The 16,911-nt window shown below is 27.6% G+C and overlaps 1 protein-coding gene across 9 annotated transcripts in view; it reads left to right on the top strand.

Annotated features, from left to right (window-relative positions):
- The first annotated feature begins 689 nt into the window (after nt 1–689).
- LOC107447798 (GPI inositol-deacylase) overlaps nt 690–16,911 on the top strand; it is a 78,379-nt gene continuing 62,157 nt past the window's right edge. For 6 of the 9 annotated variants that reach the window (XR_011638023.1, XM_071186834.1, XM_071186835.1 and 3 more), the window contains exons 1-7: nt 690–1,010; nt 4,243–4,310; nt 7,330–7,350; nt 10,000–10,153; nt 11,502–11,544; nt 14,131–14,210; nt 16,042–16,138. Coding sequence is in view for 8 of the 9 variants with exons in the window: in XM_071186834.1 (XP_071042935.1) it covers nt 870–1,010; nt 4,243–4,310; nt 7,330–7,350; nt 10,000–10,153; nt 11,502–11,544; nt 14,131–14,210; nt 16,042–16,138 (604 nt within the window). In the remaining variant the exon portion in view is untranslated. Of the gene's footprint in view, nt 1,011–4,242; nt 4,311–7,329; nt 7,351–9,105; nt 9,241–9,999; nt 10,154–11,501; nt 11,545–14,130; nt 14,211–16,041; nt 16,139–16,911 lie in introns of those variants that run through there. The other 3 variants (XM_071186837.1, XM_071186840.1, XM_071186838.1) reach the window with 3 other exon arrangements.

Raw genomic sequence — 16,911 nt, forward strand, 5'->3', positions numbered from 1 at the left:
ATACTATTTCTCGGGCATTAGGTTTTAACTCTTATAAGAATATCAGAAACGAAACTAATTCAAATCGTAGATTTAACTCAAATCGAGACCCTTATTCCTTCTCTAATAAAAAGAGATACCATTTTGTTTTCGGTTGTACAAGAAAGAAGATCAAGCATTTTTCTTTTTTAAATTTAATAAGCCACATTAAAGAAGGAACGTTGCAATGCTACACGCTACATTAACGACGTCTCCAGAGTAACTGAATGACGGTTCATATGGAAATCGCAGGTAAGCGTCTCATACAACAACGCCCCCTATAGTTCGTTGCGATCGCGAATACATTTCTGAAAGCTCTTATGAATACAATTATGTTTAGATTTGAACCCAAATTACAATAACAAAACTGCATAGAATATTAGGCTTGTTCACACATCGCCTCGTAGTCATAACATAAGCGGAGGGATACACCGGAAATTTTCTAAATTTCTTCCGGCTTAAGGACGCTTGTTATTATTTACATTGAACCACCCATCCATACTTAAAAAATGAAAAGAAAATTTTTAAATTACTAATTTTAAGTCGTCCGGGCCACTCTAAGGGTCATTTTCACTGGATGGGATTCTTTCCACCTGCAAACAAGAAGCTGATTGGAGAATTTTTCGCTGGAAAATATTTTCCCATTTATCCGGTTCTCATTCATACACACCTGCGGTTGGTCTTCGATATAACTATGAAATATATTTCATATTTTAAGAAATAAAAAATGTTTGATTGACTTGATTAAAAATTCATTTTTATTTTCCAAGCTTCAAGTTAAGAAAATTTAACTAATCGATAAATTTCGTTAAGTTTGGAATCTGGCAATATTTTTTTATTAATTACGAAAAATGGAGTTTCAGATTATTAACAAATTCATTTTGCCGGTATTAAGCTTTGTAATCGCAGTGTTCGGAATCTATCAACTATATTCTCATCGTGAAAAAAATATGTGCGAGATGACATACATGTTTGAATACCCAGAATATATGGTATGCTCCATAGTTTATATACAAATAATAAATCAATTTATTATTCATGACCTGCTTTGTAAACTCGTCTTATATTTGATTATTATTTAATACTATCGGAATATTTCTTTCCAATTTTCTCACAATGGTGTGTATATTTTTTCCGTTTCTGTTATAATGTAGGTTACAATTTTATAACCCAAACACATTGATTTATTTGTTTGATGTAATAAATATATTTAAGGTTGGTATTTACTTCTGCTGGTTTTTAAAAAGTTATTTCTTAATGCTTATATAGCAGGCATGAAAGTGTACAAAAATAAAAGAAGCTGAACTTTTACAATGCAGATCACTGGAAGGAGGGGGGGGGAGTGTTTTATGTGATATTGATGACATATATAAAAGTAACTTTTAACTATGCCGGGAGATTTTTATATAATATTTAAAGTGACAGATAAATTTCGACAGTTAACTTTAAATTTTTTTAAATATAATTTTAAAATTTTGATCACTAAAGGAAATTAAGCAATTCTAGGAAGTCACGACTATGAAATTACTTATTAATGAACAATATCACATCTTTACAGTAACTAATTCAAGAGAAAACTTACCTCTTACCTTACGATGCATAATTTTTAAATAGCATACAAATACGAAAAATGATGCCTGCTATTACAACTACGTGATAACGAACCGAAATATTAGATTTTAAAATCGCGTGAATATGAATCACGATATTGGATTTTAAAATAGCGTAAATATGAATCGCTATTTTGGATTTTAAAATCACGTAAATATGAAACGCGATAATAGATTTTAAAATCACGTGAATATGGAATGCGATACTGGATTTTAAAATCTTGTGAATAGGAATCATGACTTTGGATCTAAAAATCACGTGAATATGAATCACGATAATGGATTTTAAAATGGCGTGAATAGGAATCCCGATTTTGGATTTTTAAAATCGCGTGAATATGAGTCGCGAATTTGAATCTTAATATCGCGTGAACATGAATCGCGCTGTTAGATTTTAAAAACACGAAAATACAAATTGCGATATTGAATTTTTAAATCGCATAAATAAGAATCCCGATGCATAATGTTTAGATCATGTGAATTCGAATCGCAATGAGTAATTTTTAAATACCTTACAAATACGAAAATCGCTGTCTGCTATTACAAGTGCGTGATAACGAATCTCAATATTGGATTTAAAAATGCGTGAATACGAATTGCGACGTTGGAATTCAAACTCGCGGGAATACAAATCGCGATATTGGATTTTTGAATTGAGGGAATTGCTAGTACGATTTTTAAATCACGTAAAAAATCGCAACAAGTAACTTTTAAATCAGTTAAATACGAAAATCGTTGTTAGATATTAAAATCGTCTGATTAAGAATCGAGATTTTAGCAGATTCCGGCGCAGTTCCTAATATTTAAAATTCCGAAAATCAGACCAAAAAAAATTAGAAATTGAATATTGGAGGTTGAAACGAAACTACTTTAGACTCCTTTTCACTCTACAGCGGAAGTCGCGGTTATCAAAGCTCCACCCATTTTCGTCTGAAGATTATTTTCTCAGGAGGCTACTGCAGGGGAGAAAAAGTTCGTTCCAAGTCTGACTATCGTTCGGGCGGCTTGGGTTTCTCGCATTGGACTCCCCAAAAAATTTAGTTTTTAGAAAATGTTCGGAAATTTTAAAAATTGGGAGAAAAAAGCGGATTTCTGCTTTTTCGCGGAAGTCTTTCATCCCTGATATAGGGAAGAATTCCGTATCGATATCAATGCAAAAATAAGCTTCAAGTTGCTTTTCATAACCAAAAAGAAAAAAGGCAAAGAAAGACCAACTCAAAAGATATCTCTCCGAGCGATACACAACATTTATTTTTAAACTTTTGTCAGCAATAAAGAACCTTTTTGCGAGGATAGTTGTCTTCATCAGGTACTGATTCAGAATTCACTCTATAATCAAATTAGTGGGTACAACCTGTTTGTGAAACAGACTGCAAAAAGATGTATAGATATTATTCATATTTATAAATATTTCTTTTGCTTTTGGGGTCTGAAATAAATATGGTTTTTAAACTCTAATTTTCTAATTGTTACTCAAGTATAAATAATATCATATTATCCTAAAAATTAAATAGAGTAAAATTATTAAGGTATATGCATAATATTTTTGAATTAAAAGCACATTTTAATTTTTGTGCACTTTGTCTTCAATAAAATTAGAGAATAGCATGTATTAAATTTTTCCTGACATAGGTCTTTGAACAATATTTAATTTTAGCATGTTTTGATAAAAATTTAAAAAAAGGGATTTGACTTTGAATAAGTAGCCTTATTATAATTTTTGCATTTTTTTTTTCAAATTTATTCAAATTAATTTGAAATACAGAATAAAATTTCTTATGCTAACTGATATAGTTAAACTCTTGAATTATTTATTGACTGGAAGACTGAGACCGCACAGCTATTGACTATTTAAATGCCAGAGGCTATACACGCTAATTTTAGCTATAAAAAATAATTAAATTACCAATAATAACTTACTTTTTAAAGAAATTTTAATTATTGAAAACAAAACATTTCTTAAACTTTTAAAAGAAGTACATAAGTTATTTTTTGTTATTAAATTTTTTTTTCGGAGTATTTTACCTATTAAAGAGAATTTTTGAAGTGTATCCCTTCAAACAAAACAAAACAAAATCCATTGAACTCAAGTATTACAATGTGCCATACAGTGTTCTCCTCAAGCGTTTTCATTTAAAAAAGGGTAGCCCTTTGATCCCTATAAATGCACTCTCTTTGTCTTTTTTGTAAAAATAATCCCATAAAAACACTGCTTTTTCAGTCATGTTTCATTTTTAAAAAAGTTACTTCACTGTTTAAATAATAATTAGACACTGGTAAAATTATCTGTCTTTAAAAGTTTAACGCTGATCACTATTACAAAAATTTACATTGTTAGGATTATTCTCAACTCCTTAAATATCTCTTTTCTCAGGGGGGGGGGAGTGATATTATTAATAAATTTTTTAATGATTTTAGTTTTTTAAATAGATAACTTTTTTTAAAAGAAAAACAAACTTTAAATTTCCATTTTCTTATAATTTTTAGTTTAAATTACCCCTCAGTTAAAAACCCCTGACAATGAGGGCCACTCATGTTTCTGTGCAATGAGATATTTTTTATCTTCAATTATGAATTTAAGTTTTTTGTACTAAAATGTGTTTATTTATTTCAGAGAATCCCTATAAAACCTGATCAGTTCAATAAATTTGCTCGCTATGCATTATATGTGTACGGTGAAGGGTAGGCATAAATTTTCTTTAAAATATTATATAGTTTGTAAATATTAATATTTATTTTCACTGTTAAGATGAGAAAAACACAGTGAATTCAAAATGTCAAGCTTTTGTTTTTAATTTTTTGACCATTTCATTCACTCAGATTTATTTCTTATATGTTCTAGTTCTTATATGTTCTAGTTGTGATAAAGTTATTATTCCTAATTCAATTACATTAGATTAGTTATAGTATTGTTTAAAAAAAATATTTCAATTCTAGCATATTTTTTTTTAAATTCTGTTTTTTTATGTAAATAATATTTGAACTCTTGGTTTAAAATTGTTTAATTTCAATGAAAATTTGTAAAGCTAAGAAATATAAAAATTTTAAAGTGAGTTTAACCACAAATCAAATTTTATAAACATCAATATATTTTGTTAAAAATTGTAAAACTTTTAATTTAACATTTGCAAATATAATTATAAAATAAGTACATTTTTTTCCGAAAATAAATTATTTAAGCCTGTTTATCTTTAAAAGGCCAATTAAATTACTAGATTTTAAATTTGACACTTTATCTTAAAATGGGTATCTAAATGACATAATTTACTTACAATAGTCAGACATAAGTAAATAGTTATTACAAGTAATTTTATGGTTAATAACTGCTACAAGTTTTTTTAATTTGAAAATTCTTAGAAGTAAAAATTAGTGATTTTTACTTTTATTAAATATTATTTAAGTATGAATTTCAAAAATTATGTGAAAATTTTTCAAATTCAGGCTGCAAAATGAGAGACATGAGTTTTTAACATTGTTTAATAATTTAGATTAAAAACCTTGTTTATTTAAGTGTTTCATGAATCATATGGGATTTAGGCTGCTGAATGAGGATCTGTGGTATCTGAGAAAGATTATTTGTTCATAGATATGTCTTATTGAGTAAGTCAAACTTAGACAATGACTTAGACAATTCTATATTGTACTTCATTTTACCAAAGAAACATTTTTCATTTTACTTGATAAGAAAAAAAAAAAAAATAAACGAAAAATTTAATTAAGTTTGATTAATTGTGCATTAGCTGCAAGTTCATAATGAAAGATAACACAAGAAATATAAAGAAAGATTACGAAAAAAGGATATTAAGTAAGAGAACAAGAAAAATTACAAATTTTAAAATGATTTAAATCTTTAAAAAAAAACTAATTAATAATTCAAAAATTTACAATGCACAAGATATCTCGTCATCACCTTCCATGACTAAATGCGCAAACTTAGTGTTATCGGATATTGTATAAATATAGTCAAAGCGAAATATATTAATACTATAGTGTGAGGAGCAATAAAAAAAAATAAGGCCTGATTCATTTAAACATAATTTAATCATGCAAAAATATTTCAAAATAAAACACAAGAGCATATAAAGGTAGAAGGGAGATAGATGTCATATACTAACAATTAGTTTGCAAAAATGATTAAAAAATGTATCCATAACTAATTTGCCAATTAACAAAATATAAAAAGCTGAATACAGGGTAGTAGGGTGTATTTTTTTTAGGTGCATTTATACTGCAGTTAAAAACCCTATCTGATTTGTTTGTTTTCATGAATTGGCTTTAAAACTGGATTTGCGCATAATTCAAAATTCATACTGCATAATTCAAAATTCATACTGGATAATTTAACCCATTGAATTCATGTTAGCTGTTCTGAATGGTTATCGGAATGGTTCTGAATTGATATCAGTCCTAGTTTTTTCATTGAAACCTTCCCACATCGTAACTGATCCACATTCCTTGAACATGCTTTGATAGATATAAACAATTATAATTAATAAAAGGCCAAATTTTTTATAGAACATTTTAATTCCATGATTTTTATAAAAATTATTGACATCTATTGATTATTATTTAATGGAATATTGGATGAGGTTGTTGGTTGCTTATAAAATCAACTATCTGCACTAAAGTATAGATCCAATTTTAATTTTTGATTGCTGCAGATTTGCCCCAATTGGATTTGTTCATTTCAACAAATACTAGATAACTGAATTAAATTTATTTAGATAACTTATAAATTTAATACTCAATCAAATCAATTATTTTAAGGACTTTTGTTGGATAACTGTTGTTTCTAATCAAATTTTGAAAAAGTGCACTACCCTACAATAATGGAAGAGACACTTTCATATTTTTGCATTTTTTCAAATTTCTTAAGAAATACTAAGAGAACTATTTTACAACTTTACAGGTGTTTGAGTGATGCAATTTCTCTTATAAATCCATACAGTTTAAAGCTTTTTAAAGGATCGTTTATAAATTACGAACAAAAAAGAGTGTTTTTGAGCACTGAATGCCAAACAATACAGCAATAACTTGTATCGATTATATTGGCTATCACATGTAAGAACTACAAAACATTTGATCAACCTAGCTACAGTATTCATGGAAATATCCACATTTTCATAAAAAGGAAGAAGAAAAAATTGTCTTATATTTTATTACTTCAGTTGTAGAAATATTCAAAAAAAATTCTTCAACATTTTAGTCAAAAGCAAAAATCTCCTTTTAAAAGTTGAAAATTTTTTTTTAAAAAATTGTGCAAGATGTGAGCATTTAAACTAATCCTTTCATACTGTGCATGAGTGGAATTTTTTTTTTTTTTAATTATGTTCTAAATCACGTTTAGTAACGTGTGACAGAAGTCTAATTTGACTATTTTGAAAATTTAAAAAGTGTCTAATAATTTTCTTAATAGTTTTTGTAAATTTGGAATGAAAACTCAAAATGCTAAGGGGTTTCTCCCAAATTTTATTTTGTACTATAAAACTTGATTTATTGTAAATGACACCAGCATTATGGAGGACCTTCCCCTGCTACTATTTAGTTCAGGTTTTAAAAAAGAAATTCTAAAATTGCATTTTGAGACAGTTAAACGTGGTTAGAAAAGAATGTTAATAAACTTTTGAGTGGTACTCTAATATATTCAGAAAATTAGCTTGAACTGCAATTTTTCATCTAAATTTTATTTTTTTATTTTCAGGAAATATTTTGAAGAAATCGAGTAAGTATTCAATACAGTTTTATTTACTTTTAAAATTATTAACATACTTTAATTTTTTTAATGAGAGAAAATATTTCGAATAATGCTAAGTTGGGTGGAATAAATATTCTTAAATACATTGCTCCTGACTTATCATATTTTCATCTTACCATTATTTTTACACTTAATCTTATTATCTTTACACATAACTTTTTTAATTAAATATTATTTTCAATGTAATAACCATATTTTTTGTTAGTATTTAAGGTACATCATATTTTTGGTTTTGAATGAAATTGAGGTGCTGCCATTGTCAATGTGAAGAAAAAAATTCAGACTTTTTTCCAGAATTACTTTAAACTAGTTCCCTACATTTTTGGTCCTGCCCCAAGTACATTAAAACTTTTGAATCTCCCTGCTTGATTATACTTACAGAATAAATTAAAAATAGGTTTTATAGGTCAATATATGGGATGACTCCCAAGAATTAAATTTAACAGATAAAGAGTAAAGATATGGAATGGCTTCCAAAAATTAAGTTTGGTAGGTGAAGACTCTTCATCTACCAAGCTTAATTTTTAGGAGTCATTCCATATTTCGAAAAATTCTATTACAGTAAAACCTCTCGGTAGCGACCACTCTCCAACCCCCGTGGCAGAATCGCGGCGACACAGCGACATTGTCGCAGAATGTTGCTGAGTTCTTGCAGAAAGAGTTTTCTGTTAGGAAGTAAGGAATTTTTGTTTTCTTTTCTGCAGAAATTTTTTTTTTCTAAAATTATAATTAAAAGATGCCTTTTTAGCACATCACAGAGGAAAGAAATTTCTTTTATGTAGAAATGTTGAATGATTTTTTTCCCTCCAGAAATCATTCTTTTGACACGCTTATTTTGCGCCAATATTCTTGTTAATCCACGCTCTATTTTCGTATTTTTAAGCGAAACAAATCCCGATGTTTCTTATACAGCTTAATTATACTCGAAACTGAAATCAGTTATTTACTTTTACTGTGACGATTTCACCGTTTTTCGGCTTTTTGTTAAATGTGCTATGCTACTGAATTCCATGGGATTTTTAAAATTCCTGTTATTTTTTAGTCCAATATTACTTCGACACGTAAAATTTAAATTGCGCTATTAAATAATCTCTTTTTGAGGCTCTCACTTTATGCCGGTACTACCACAAATCCATGTAGTGCTTAGATTGTATTTTCGGCAGTTTATTGATATTGATTTTCCCGTGATTTTTAAGTATCCCGATATATTTCTGACAATATGGGGAACTCGAACCATGCTTATGAATAATTAAAACAATGATTCTATGGTTTTTCTTTTTTTGGGGGGGNTTATTTCACACAGTCTTTAAAATCCTATATTTTAAATACGATATTATTTATTACAACATCCGAATCTCGAAACGAAACAAGCATTTAGTAACACCCCTCCCTTTGAAGAGTCCGATCAGCGTGATTTCGCCGTCGATCTTGTTTTCAGCAGTCAGTGCTATGGATTACAAGATTTGTAATTTTTTTTTGAGAGATGATGTTTTACGAAATGCGAAAAAAGAAATAATTAGTGTGTTTTCTTCGTACAAAATGGGAGAATCTCGCCATTGTATTAGAATAATATATATATAAAAAAAAACATTGCATATTCATTTAAAAATTAAATACGATTTTTATTTTATTCAAAAATTTTTTTTTATTGTGAACGCAACGTTTCTCTTACTTCAAATTCAATTAGTAACATGCATACTTGTTATTATTAAAAGCATCTTGCAGAAAGATATTAGTGCTAGAGAGGTTTGTCGCAGAAATCCCAAGAAAATTCTGCCACAGGGTTTCCAACCCACAGTAAATGGGGTTGGTCATTCTTAGAGGTTACTTCGATTGACTTCAAAAGTGTGATTGAAGGTACATAATTTTTCAATAATGATTTTAATTTCAGTTTTTTTTGTTTTTGTTTGTGTGTGTGTGGAAATGCCACTTCTGTTGACGTCATGAAAAGACGATTCTATGAGTAAAATTTGATGTCTATAAAAATTATCCCAACTGATATAATTATGTGTAAAAACAAATTTACCAATTATGAATGATTTTATTACCACTATTTAATTAAGCTGTTTTAAATAAATAAACAATTATGTTTTTTGTTTAGGTTTGCATTTAATTTTATATCATAAAATTTAGTTAGCTTTAAAATGGGAGAAGAGGTTTGTTTATTTGAGTTGCTTGTTTTTCTTAAAATAACATTTTCTTCTCTTTTAACTCTAAAAGTAAATCATAGCATCATCTTTAGTGCACTCTGACTGCAACATGAGGTAGTGTCATCAAAAAGAGCTTGTTTATTGAACCAAATCTATTGTATATCTATTTCTGTATTTTCATCTGTGCTTTTAGCACATTAATTTTTTGCTTTTTAACTATACTGTAATTTCATTAATTCATATATTAATATGAGGATATATATATGTGATAGTTTTTAATTTCTTTAAATGCATGTACTTTTTATTTTGCAATAACCAGTTTGAGAAATTCTACTTTATACTTAAAACACATATATATTAAGATTGAATTTTAAGCTATAAAGATTTCTGAAAAAAAAACTTTACACAACTGTGCAAAATTGTATTCCTGTTTATTAATGTTATTTAAATTATTTTTTTTAAACAGAAATGGGAAATTATCTGGAATTCCAGTCCTGTTTATACCTGGAAATGCTGGAAGTCATCGTCAAGTTAGATCCCTGGCATCTGTTGCTCTGAGAATGGGACATTCTTTGCATTCCTCTAACCATTTTAATTTTTTCACAATAAATTTTAATGAAGTAAATCTATATTTATTCATTGCTTTATTTTTAACCTCTTTAAGAAGCTGCTACTATACAAACTGATAGGTCAATATGTGTCAACTCAATCAAATAAAAAAAAGATACTGCATCTCAGATTATCATAAAAATTTTATAAATCACTTTTTTTTTTCGTAAATTCAGGTCTCAGTTTTTAAAGTAGTATTTTTTTTTTCAAGAAAAATTCTCTTCTTGGCAAAACTTTAAAATGACAATTATTGCAATTCTGTGGGACTATAAAAAATTTAAAACTTAATAACACAAAATTTTTTGAACATTAATTTGACGTGCAACATGATTATTTTCCTTAAATTCTAACTATGAGTGTTTTCACGTTTCGGATAAAAGAATAGGTTATAGGAAAAAAAGCTAATTTTTTTTATCTATTCCTGTAAAGTTCTATTAAAAGTTATTCTTTATTCTTCATTAAAGAGGTCTAAGTTAGGAATCTTTTCTTCAGTTAGGGATCTTTTTCTTCAGAATTTCGTAAACTTTGATAAAATATTAAAATTTTTTTTTTTTTCGAAAGCAAATAATGAAATGAAAATGGACTTAGTCTCAGTTTTATTAACAAATACCTTCATCTGTGTCAAAACACAAAATAATAGGAGAAAGCTGGAAAACGAATATGTCAAAAGAAAAAAAGTCATTTAATCAAAAAAGTATCTTATTGTTTAAATCACTTTTTATCTTACTGCAACTTGTTCATCTTATTAATTTCTCCTGTCATTTTGTCTTTTACGAAAAGTCCTTATTTATAGAACCAAAGATATAGTGTATCCATTTTTGAACCTTTATTTGTGTTTAATTCTTAGTAGCATATGTATACCTTTTTTAAAAAGTGGTTATTTTCATTTTTTGAAAGCCCTTAAAGGTGCTTTTTTCATTGGGTGTTTTTAAAAAGTGCTCAATTTTCCCTTTGTCAGTCCGTAGCATATGAAAACGCCATTCGTTTTATATGATTCAAAATTTCAATAAAATGATTAAAAAACAATGCAAAAAGGTTTTGTTTTTTTGACATGGCGGTTAAAACAAGATAAAACCATAAATTGTCAAAAGCTTTCCTACCCTGCTTGATTATGATATTTTTTTAAAGTGCTTGAAAATATTTTTTGAGTGCTTAAAAGGTGCTTATTTTTTGTTGAGTAATTTGGCTACGCACCCTGATACCTTATCCTTGATATTACTCAAATTAGTTCCAATACATTAAGTCCTACAATGTCAGAGCTTTTTTTTTCTACTAATATTATTCTTACTCACTTTATCAAGCATATGTTGAATTTCGGGAATTAAATGTATGTCATTATTAAAAATAATTTTATTTCAGGAAATATCTGGGCTTTACGGTGGAACTTTAATGGAACAAACATGTAAGTAAACAATATGAAATTAAGAATCCAATTAAAATCAAATTATTCTATTTTAACATACACTATATATATTTTAAAATCGATAATGTTGATACTAAACATATTCATATAAATTTCATCAGAATTATCATCTTTCCAAGATTTCAAATCCTTTTTTGTTTCAGCAAAATAACAATCTTATAAATTTTTAATATTCAATCGTTATAAAACACTTAATTTCATTTTAAGTTACTACTAGGACTGGGCGATGTTTAAGATTTGAGCATCGTAATGCATCGCCAATCAAACATTGTGATGTTTCGATACATTGCAATGTTAAATTACTGTATTCACATTTGGTTTTGTATCAGATTATTGTAGAGTGCAAAAAATAAAGGACTTTGAATAACTTTTAACATAATAATCGGATTTAAGGAAGTCTGATTTTTTTTTAAATTTATTTTTCAGAAACTATTCTACCAATTTACAATTCAAGCATTTTTCGACTATTCATAACAAAAAAGTAAAAAAAAAAATTATTGAAAATCATTTTGCATGAAATTATCTTTGGATAAACGGATTTTATAATTGCGGGCTAAAATGTTTCAATTCGCGTAAAAAGTTCTTGTGATGTGGGGGAAATACGCAAAAAATAGCATTACCATTAAGAGGTCCTGACTTTCGATCGCTCTCCTGACCAAATTATTAAGACTGTATTCCTTAGATTGTGGCGATGCCCTATATTTTAAGGGTCAGGAATCATAATCCGTCAAAAAATGTATTCAGATAAGTACGTTTTTGTACCTCACTTCGTAATTTAAAGTATTCGCTCCTTTAACTAATTAGTAAATATGAAATCTCCCCCTCAAACCGCTAAGATTAAGTCCTAATATGTAAAAATCCTATTATTAGATCAAAAGTTATTCTGGGTGGTTAGAAAAATGCTGAACATCACAAAACAACCTGAGGGTGTGGGAGGCCAGCCGCAAAGTATGTCGACCATTTGTGAAATTGATACAGCTATAAAAATGAAATAAAATTTAAAAGGTGCATTGACCCAATAATTATAAAAGTATTTATAAACAGAAAAATAAAAATTTAATAGAAAAGATAAAGAAAAAATTTCATGTATTGAGAAAGACAGAAAACAGCCGATGTGTGAAACCTCCATGCTTTTTATTCTCCAAAATTTTTATTTACTGCCTTCAATATTTTTGAGGAAGTGGAGAAAAATTAGTATAAAAACAAAATTTCCTGGAAAAAGATAAGATGGAAATTAATTATTATGGCTTCAGTATTGTAAAAATCAATTTATTTAAAAAAAATTTTTTATAGCTATTGCTAACCTAATATATTATTATGTTGCTAAACTATGTTTTGTGAAAATAAAATTTAACTGCATACTTATTTAAAAATCTTTATAAATAAAGAATGATTTGAGAAGGATTGAATAGCAATCAAACCGGAAAAAAATGCATAAGAAAGAAAAACTAATAAAAAACGAAACGACTGTCTTGAAAAGAAAATTCCCATTTTATAAGTTGTCAATATAAAAACTTGTTTGCCAAAATTTTTTGTAAAAATATTAGATTTTTTATATTTTCTAACTATAATAATTATCATTTTTCAATGATTGAAAGCGTGTTCTTTATGAAAAATTTCAGCTTAATACAAAATTACGTATGGAAAAATGTTATCCATATTGAAGGAATGCGATTCTTCGGATTTAACTAAGAAAAGTTTAATTAAGTAGGTAAAATATATAAAGAAAGGAACTTAATGGAACAGATATCCATCATAAATGATCTTTTCTTCAACAAGACAAAAATAATCTTGAACTATTATCAAGTAGCAAAACATCAATCATCCACAGAGAATCCCTTACTTTTAGTGGATTTGCACAATTTGAAGAAAGCACTTTTCCGTTCTTTGGTGATGAGTTACTTTTACTCCTAGTTTCATCGGGTCTACACGTCATTGCTTGATGATTCGCGAAGGAAGAAATACACGAGGAAAGATCGTCATGGCAATCGCTGCCTGCTCGAGATTGAAGGGAAATGCTCTTTGTGTGTGCTTGTGAACATCAATGTTGAATCAGGAGAATCGCTCTACAATGCATCAGTAATCATCGTACTCATCGAGGGTACATCAGAATTTCCAATGCTTTGAAAGAGACCCCAGCTTGAACATCGGAACAGCGATGATTGCACAACAGCGATGTTTTCCGATGTACCGCCCAGTCCTAGTTACTACATTTTAAGTTTAAAGCATGTTGTAGAATTTTTTCCCTTATATTTTTCTTTACTCTACTAATTGTCTAATTATCATCAATACTAATACAATATCATCAATACATCTCTACTAATTGTCATCAATATTTTTATTTATTATTATTATTATCATTAGTATATTATTATTATCATTAATATATTATGATGATGTAGTTTTGTATCAATAGTACTCTCCAGTTATAAATAATAAACACATATTAGAAATTTTCATTTTTAAAATTATCGTAATTTTAAAGGGAATAAGTGTCTTTAATTTAGTGTTATGCTTTTACAATTATATGCTAATTTCATTTAAATAAAATGTTTCAATTTTTAGATTTTGTGAATGAGTGCATTAACCACATTCTCAACATGTACCCAACAAATAAAAAAATAATTCTGATTGGTCACTCAATGGTATGATCTTTGATTTTTGTTTTTTGAATGAAATTCATTGCTATGTTTATTGATGATACATGTTTTGAATTTTATCCTTCAATTTTCATTGAGCTAATAGATACCACAAACCAGTTTCTTCTATTTAAAAGAGAAACACTGCTTACCAACGAAATTATTGCACAAATTTTCCATTAACATTTTAAGAGTTAAAAAAAAAACTGTTGTGAATTTAAATGCCGGCCCGAATGTGATAAATGCTGATTGTTGCTGGAGCATTTATCATATTTCTTGTCAGTGCAACCTTGGCTACACCAGGAAAACTAAACGCTCTTTAAATTTGAACCTAATGAAACACAATTGGTGTCTCGGTTATCTCGAGATATCTTCAATCTCTTCACATTGTTGGAATCTTAGGTTCAATTTTAATAATACTAAAATTATTTCCACACCAGTCATATCAGCTCATCTTGATACCCTGGAATTTTGTTTCATTCATTTCATCCCTTCTTAAAGACATTAGTTCCTCCACACTTCTTCATAACGCTTAGAAAGGCATTTTCCCTTTTGGTCGCTGTTCTGTTTCTCACCTTTTTTCTCTCTTAGCTTCTGTGGATTTTCTAGTTTTTGTTTCTTACCTTTATTTATTTTATTTTTCGTTGACTTTATGTCAACTTTACGTTTTTCTCATACCACATTTGTTTCATTATATTCATGTCTGTAAAGTCTTGAAAATGGAAGCCTATGTTTGATGTGCTTGAAATATGTCATTTCATTTACGTATATTTCTAAAGCAATCAATTTTCAAGAAGTTTTCAATCGGATAATATCTCACTGCTTCAGTTTCTTAGGATTATTTATTTAATAATTAATTCTTTTTATTCTATAGACATAGTATTATTCATGATATGCCAGTAAGAAATATTTTATATCCCATTTCATTTATTTTAGCCATTTTATGGCAAATTTATTAAGTTGATAAAAGATAACACAAGTTTTTTCTTTTCTTTTTTCTTTTTTTTTGTTCACTTAGAAATATAATGGTTTCTAAGTTATAAAGATAGTTTCTTTTATTTTATTTATGTGAACCTATACTTGGGGGGAAAAATACTTTTTCAAAAACTTTATTACTTGCAATAACTATTCTTAAAAATTATATTATTTTTAACTTATATTATAGTTTTCAAATTAGAATTTTACGTTGCAAACATATATCAGATCACATGTATACATTGATTGTTTTTGTTCTTTTGTGTATGATATGTTTTGCGGCACTGATTGCATTTCTTGTGAAGTATTGAACAAAAAATACTTCTAGGACAAATTTTATTTTTTATTTTTCTCTCTTTTTTTTTCCTTTTTTTTGCTTTATTACATTGAAAATTTTGAAATATGAGTTTTTATGAGTGAGACAAAGTAGCTCACTTAATTCAATTAGTTTCTTCCAAAACTAAATATATATTAACGAAACTTTTTATCAAATTTTAAATTTCAGGGTTGGTTTGTTTAAAGTTGTCCAATGGAATTCTCAATTATATTAATATACCTTTATTTTTATTGTAGATTTTATTATTTTAAGTAGGTGTTGACATTGCTTAACCGAATTTTACTTTTAAAAATAGCTATTGTTAAACTCTCTAATCGAGATAATATTAAGAGATTTTTGAAAGACAAAACGATTACTATATTTACAATATAATGACTGTTTTTTATGTAATACATCTTTGCTTCACCTGTATCTTAAATTATTATTATGTACTTACATCTTTGCTTCACCTGTATGTTAAATACATCTTGTTAAATGTAAATGTAGAGGATTCTCCTTGGAACCTGCAAAATTATTATTTTTCAGGGTGGTGTTCTTTCCGAAGCTATATTTTCTCTTCCTTCATTTGATTCATCTATTATTTCATTAATCATCACTTTAGCAGCACCTCTTAAAGCACCTGGTATGTTATTACATTACTCTGTGCTTTTTACTTGTTTTATTAATTATTTATTTAATGAACAGGGGAAAATATAATTCATTGTAACTTATTATGCTCCCAAATTTCAATGATCAAATAATATTTATCATATTTTTTATTATCTTGACCACATTGGGTTTGAGTTTAAAATGCATAAGATTTCTAATTAATTTAATAAGTAATAAACCAAATATATCATACTTGAGTGTGACTAAAATTCTGAATTTATCATACTTGAGTGTGACTAAAATTTTGAATTTCAATCAAATTCTACTTTGCCAATTTGTATTAGCAGACCAATTCTCTTATTTATTTAAAAAAAATTTCATTTATTATATATTTGCCTCCCATTAAAATTATTTTAAAACTTCTCAACTTTCTGTGGTTTAGGCCAGTTAAAGCAATTTATGCCAATTGTTTTGTTTTAGCCTTCAGATTATGTAGTTAAGCAATTAAAAATATTAGAATGATGAATTTTTCAAGATGGAATTAGATAATTTGTCATTTTGAATCTTGTTGTCCAAATTTCAATTAAAAGAAAAATCAAATATTTCTGATTCAACATCAAAATAATTATAATGTGATTTGTAATACGAAAGTTTACTAGATCAATTTGTACTCATCTGCATCCGTGTACATAATATAAATGTCTTTTGAGAGATTTCAAACTATAGAAAAGAAAGACTTTTAAAGCACATTATTAGATGTACTACATGATATCCATCCTAATAAATAGGAATCAGCTATCCATCCAG

This window comes from Parasteatoda tepidariorum, chromosome 10 (assembly GCF_043381705.1).
Source record: "Parasteatoda tepidariorum isolate YZ-2023 chromosome 10, CAS_Ptep_4.0, whole genome shotgun sequence".
NCBI lineage: Eukaryota > Metazoa > Arthropoda > Arachnida > Araneae > Theridiidae > Parasteatoda > Parasteatoda tepidariorum.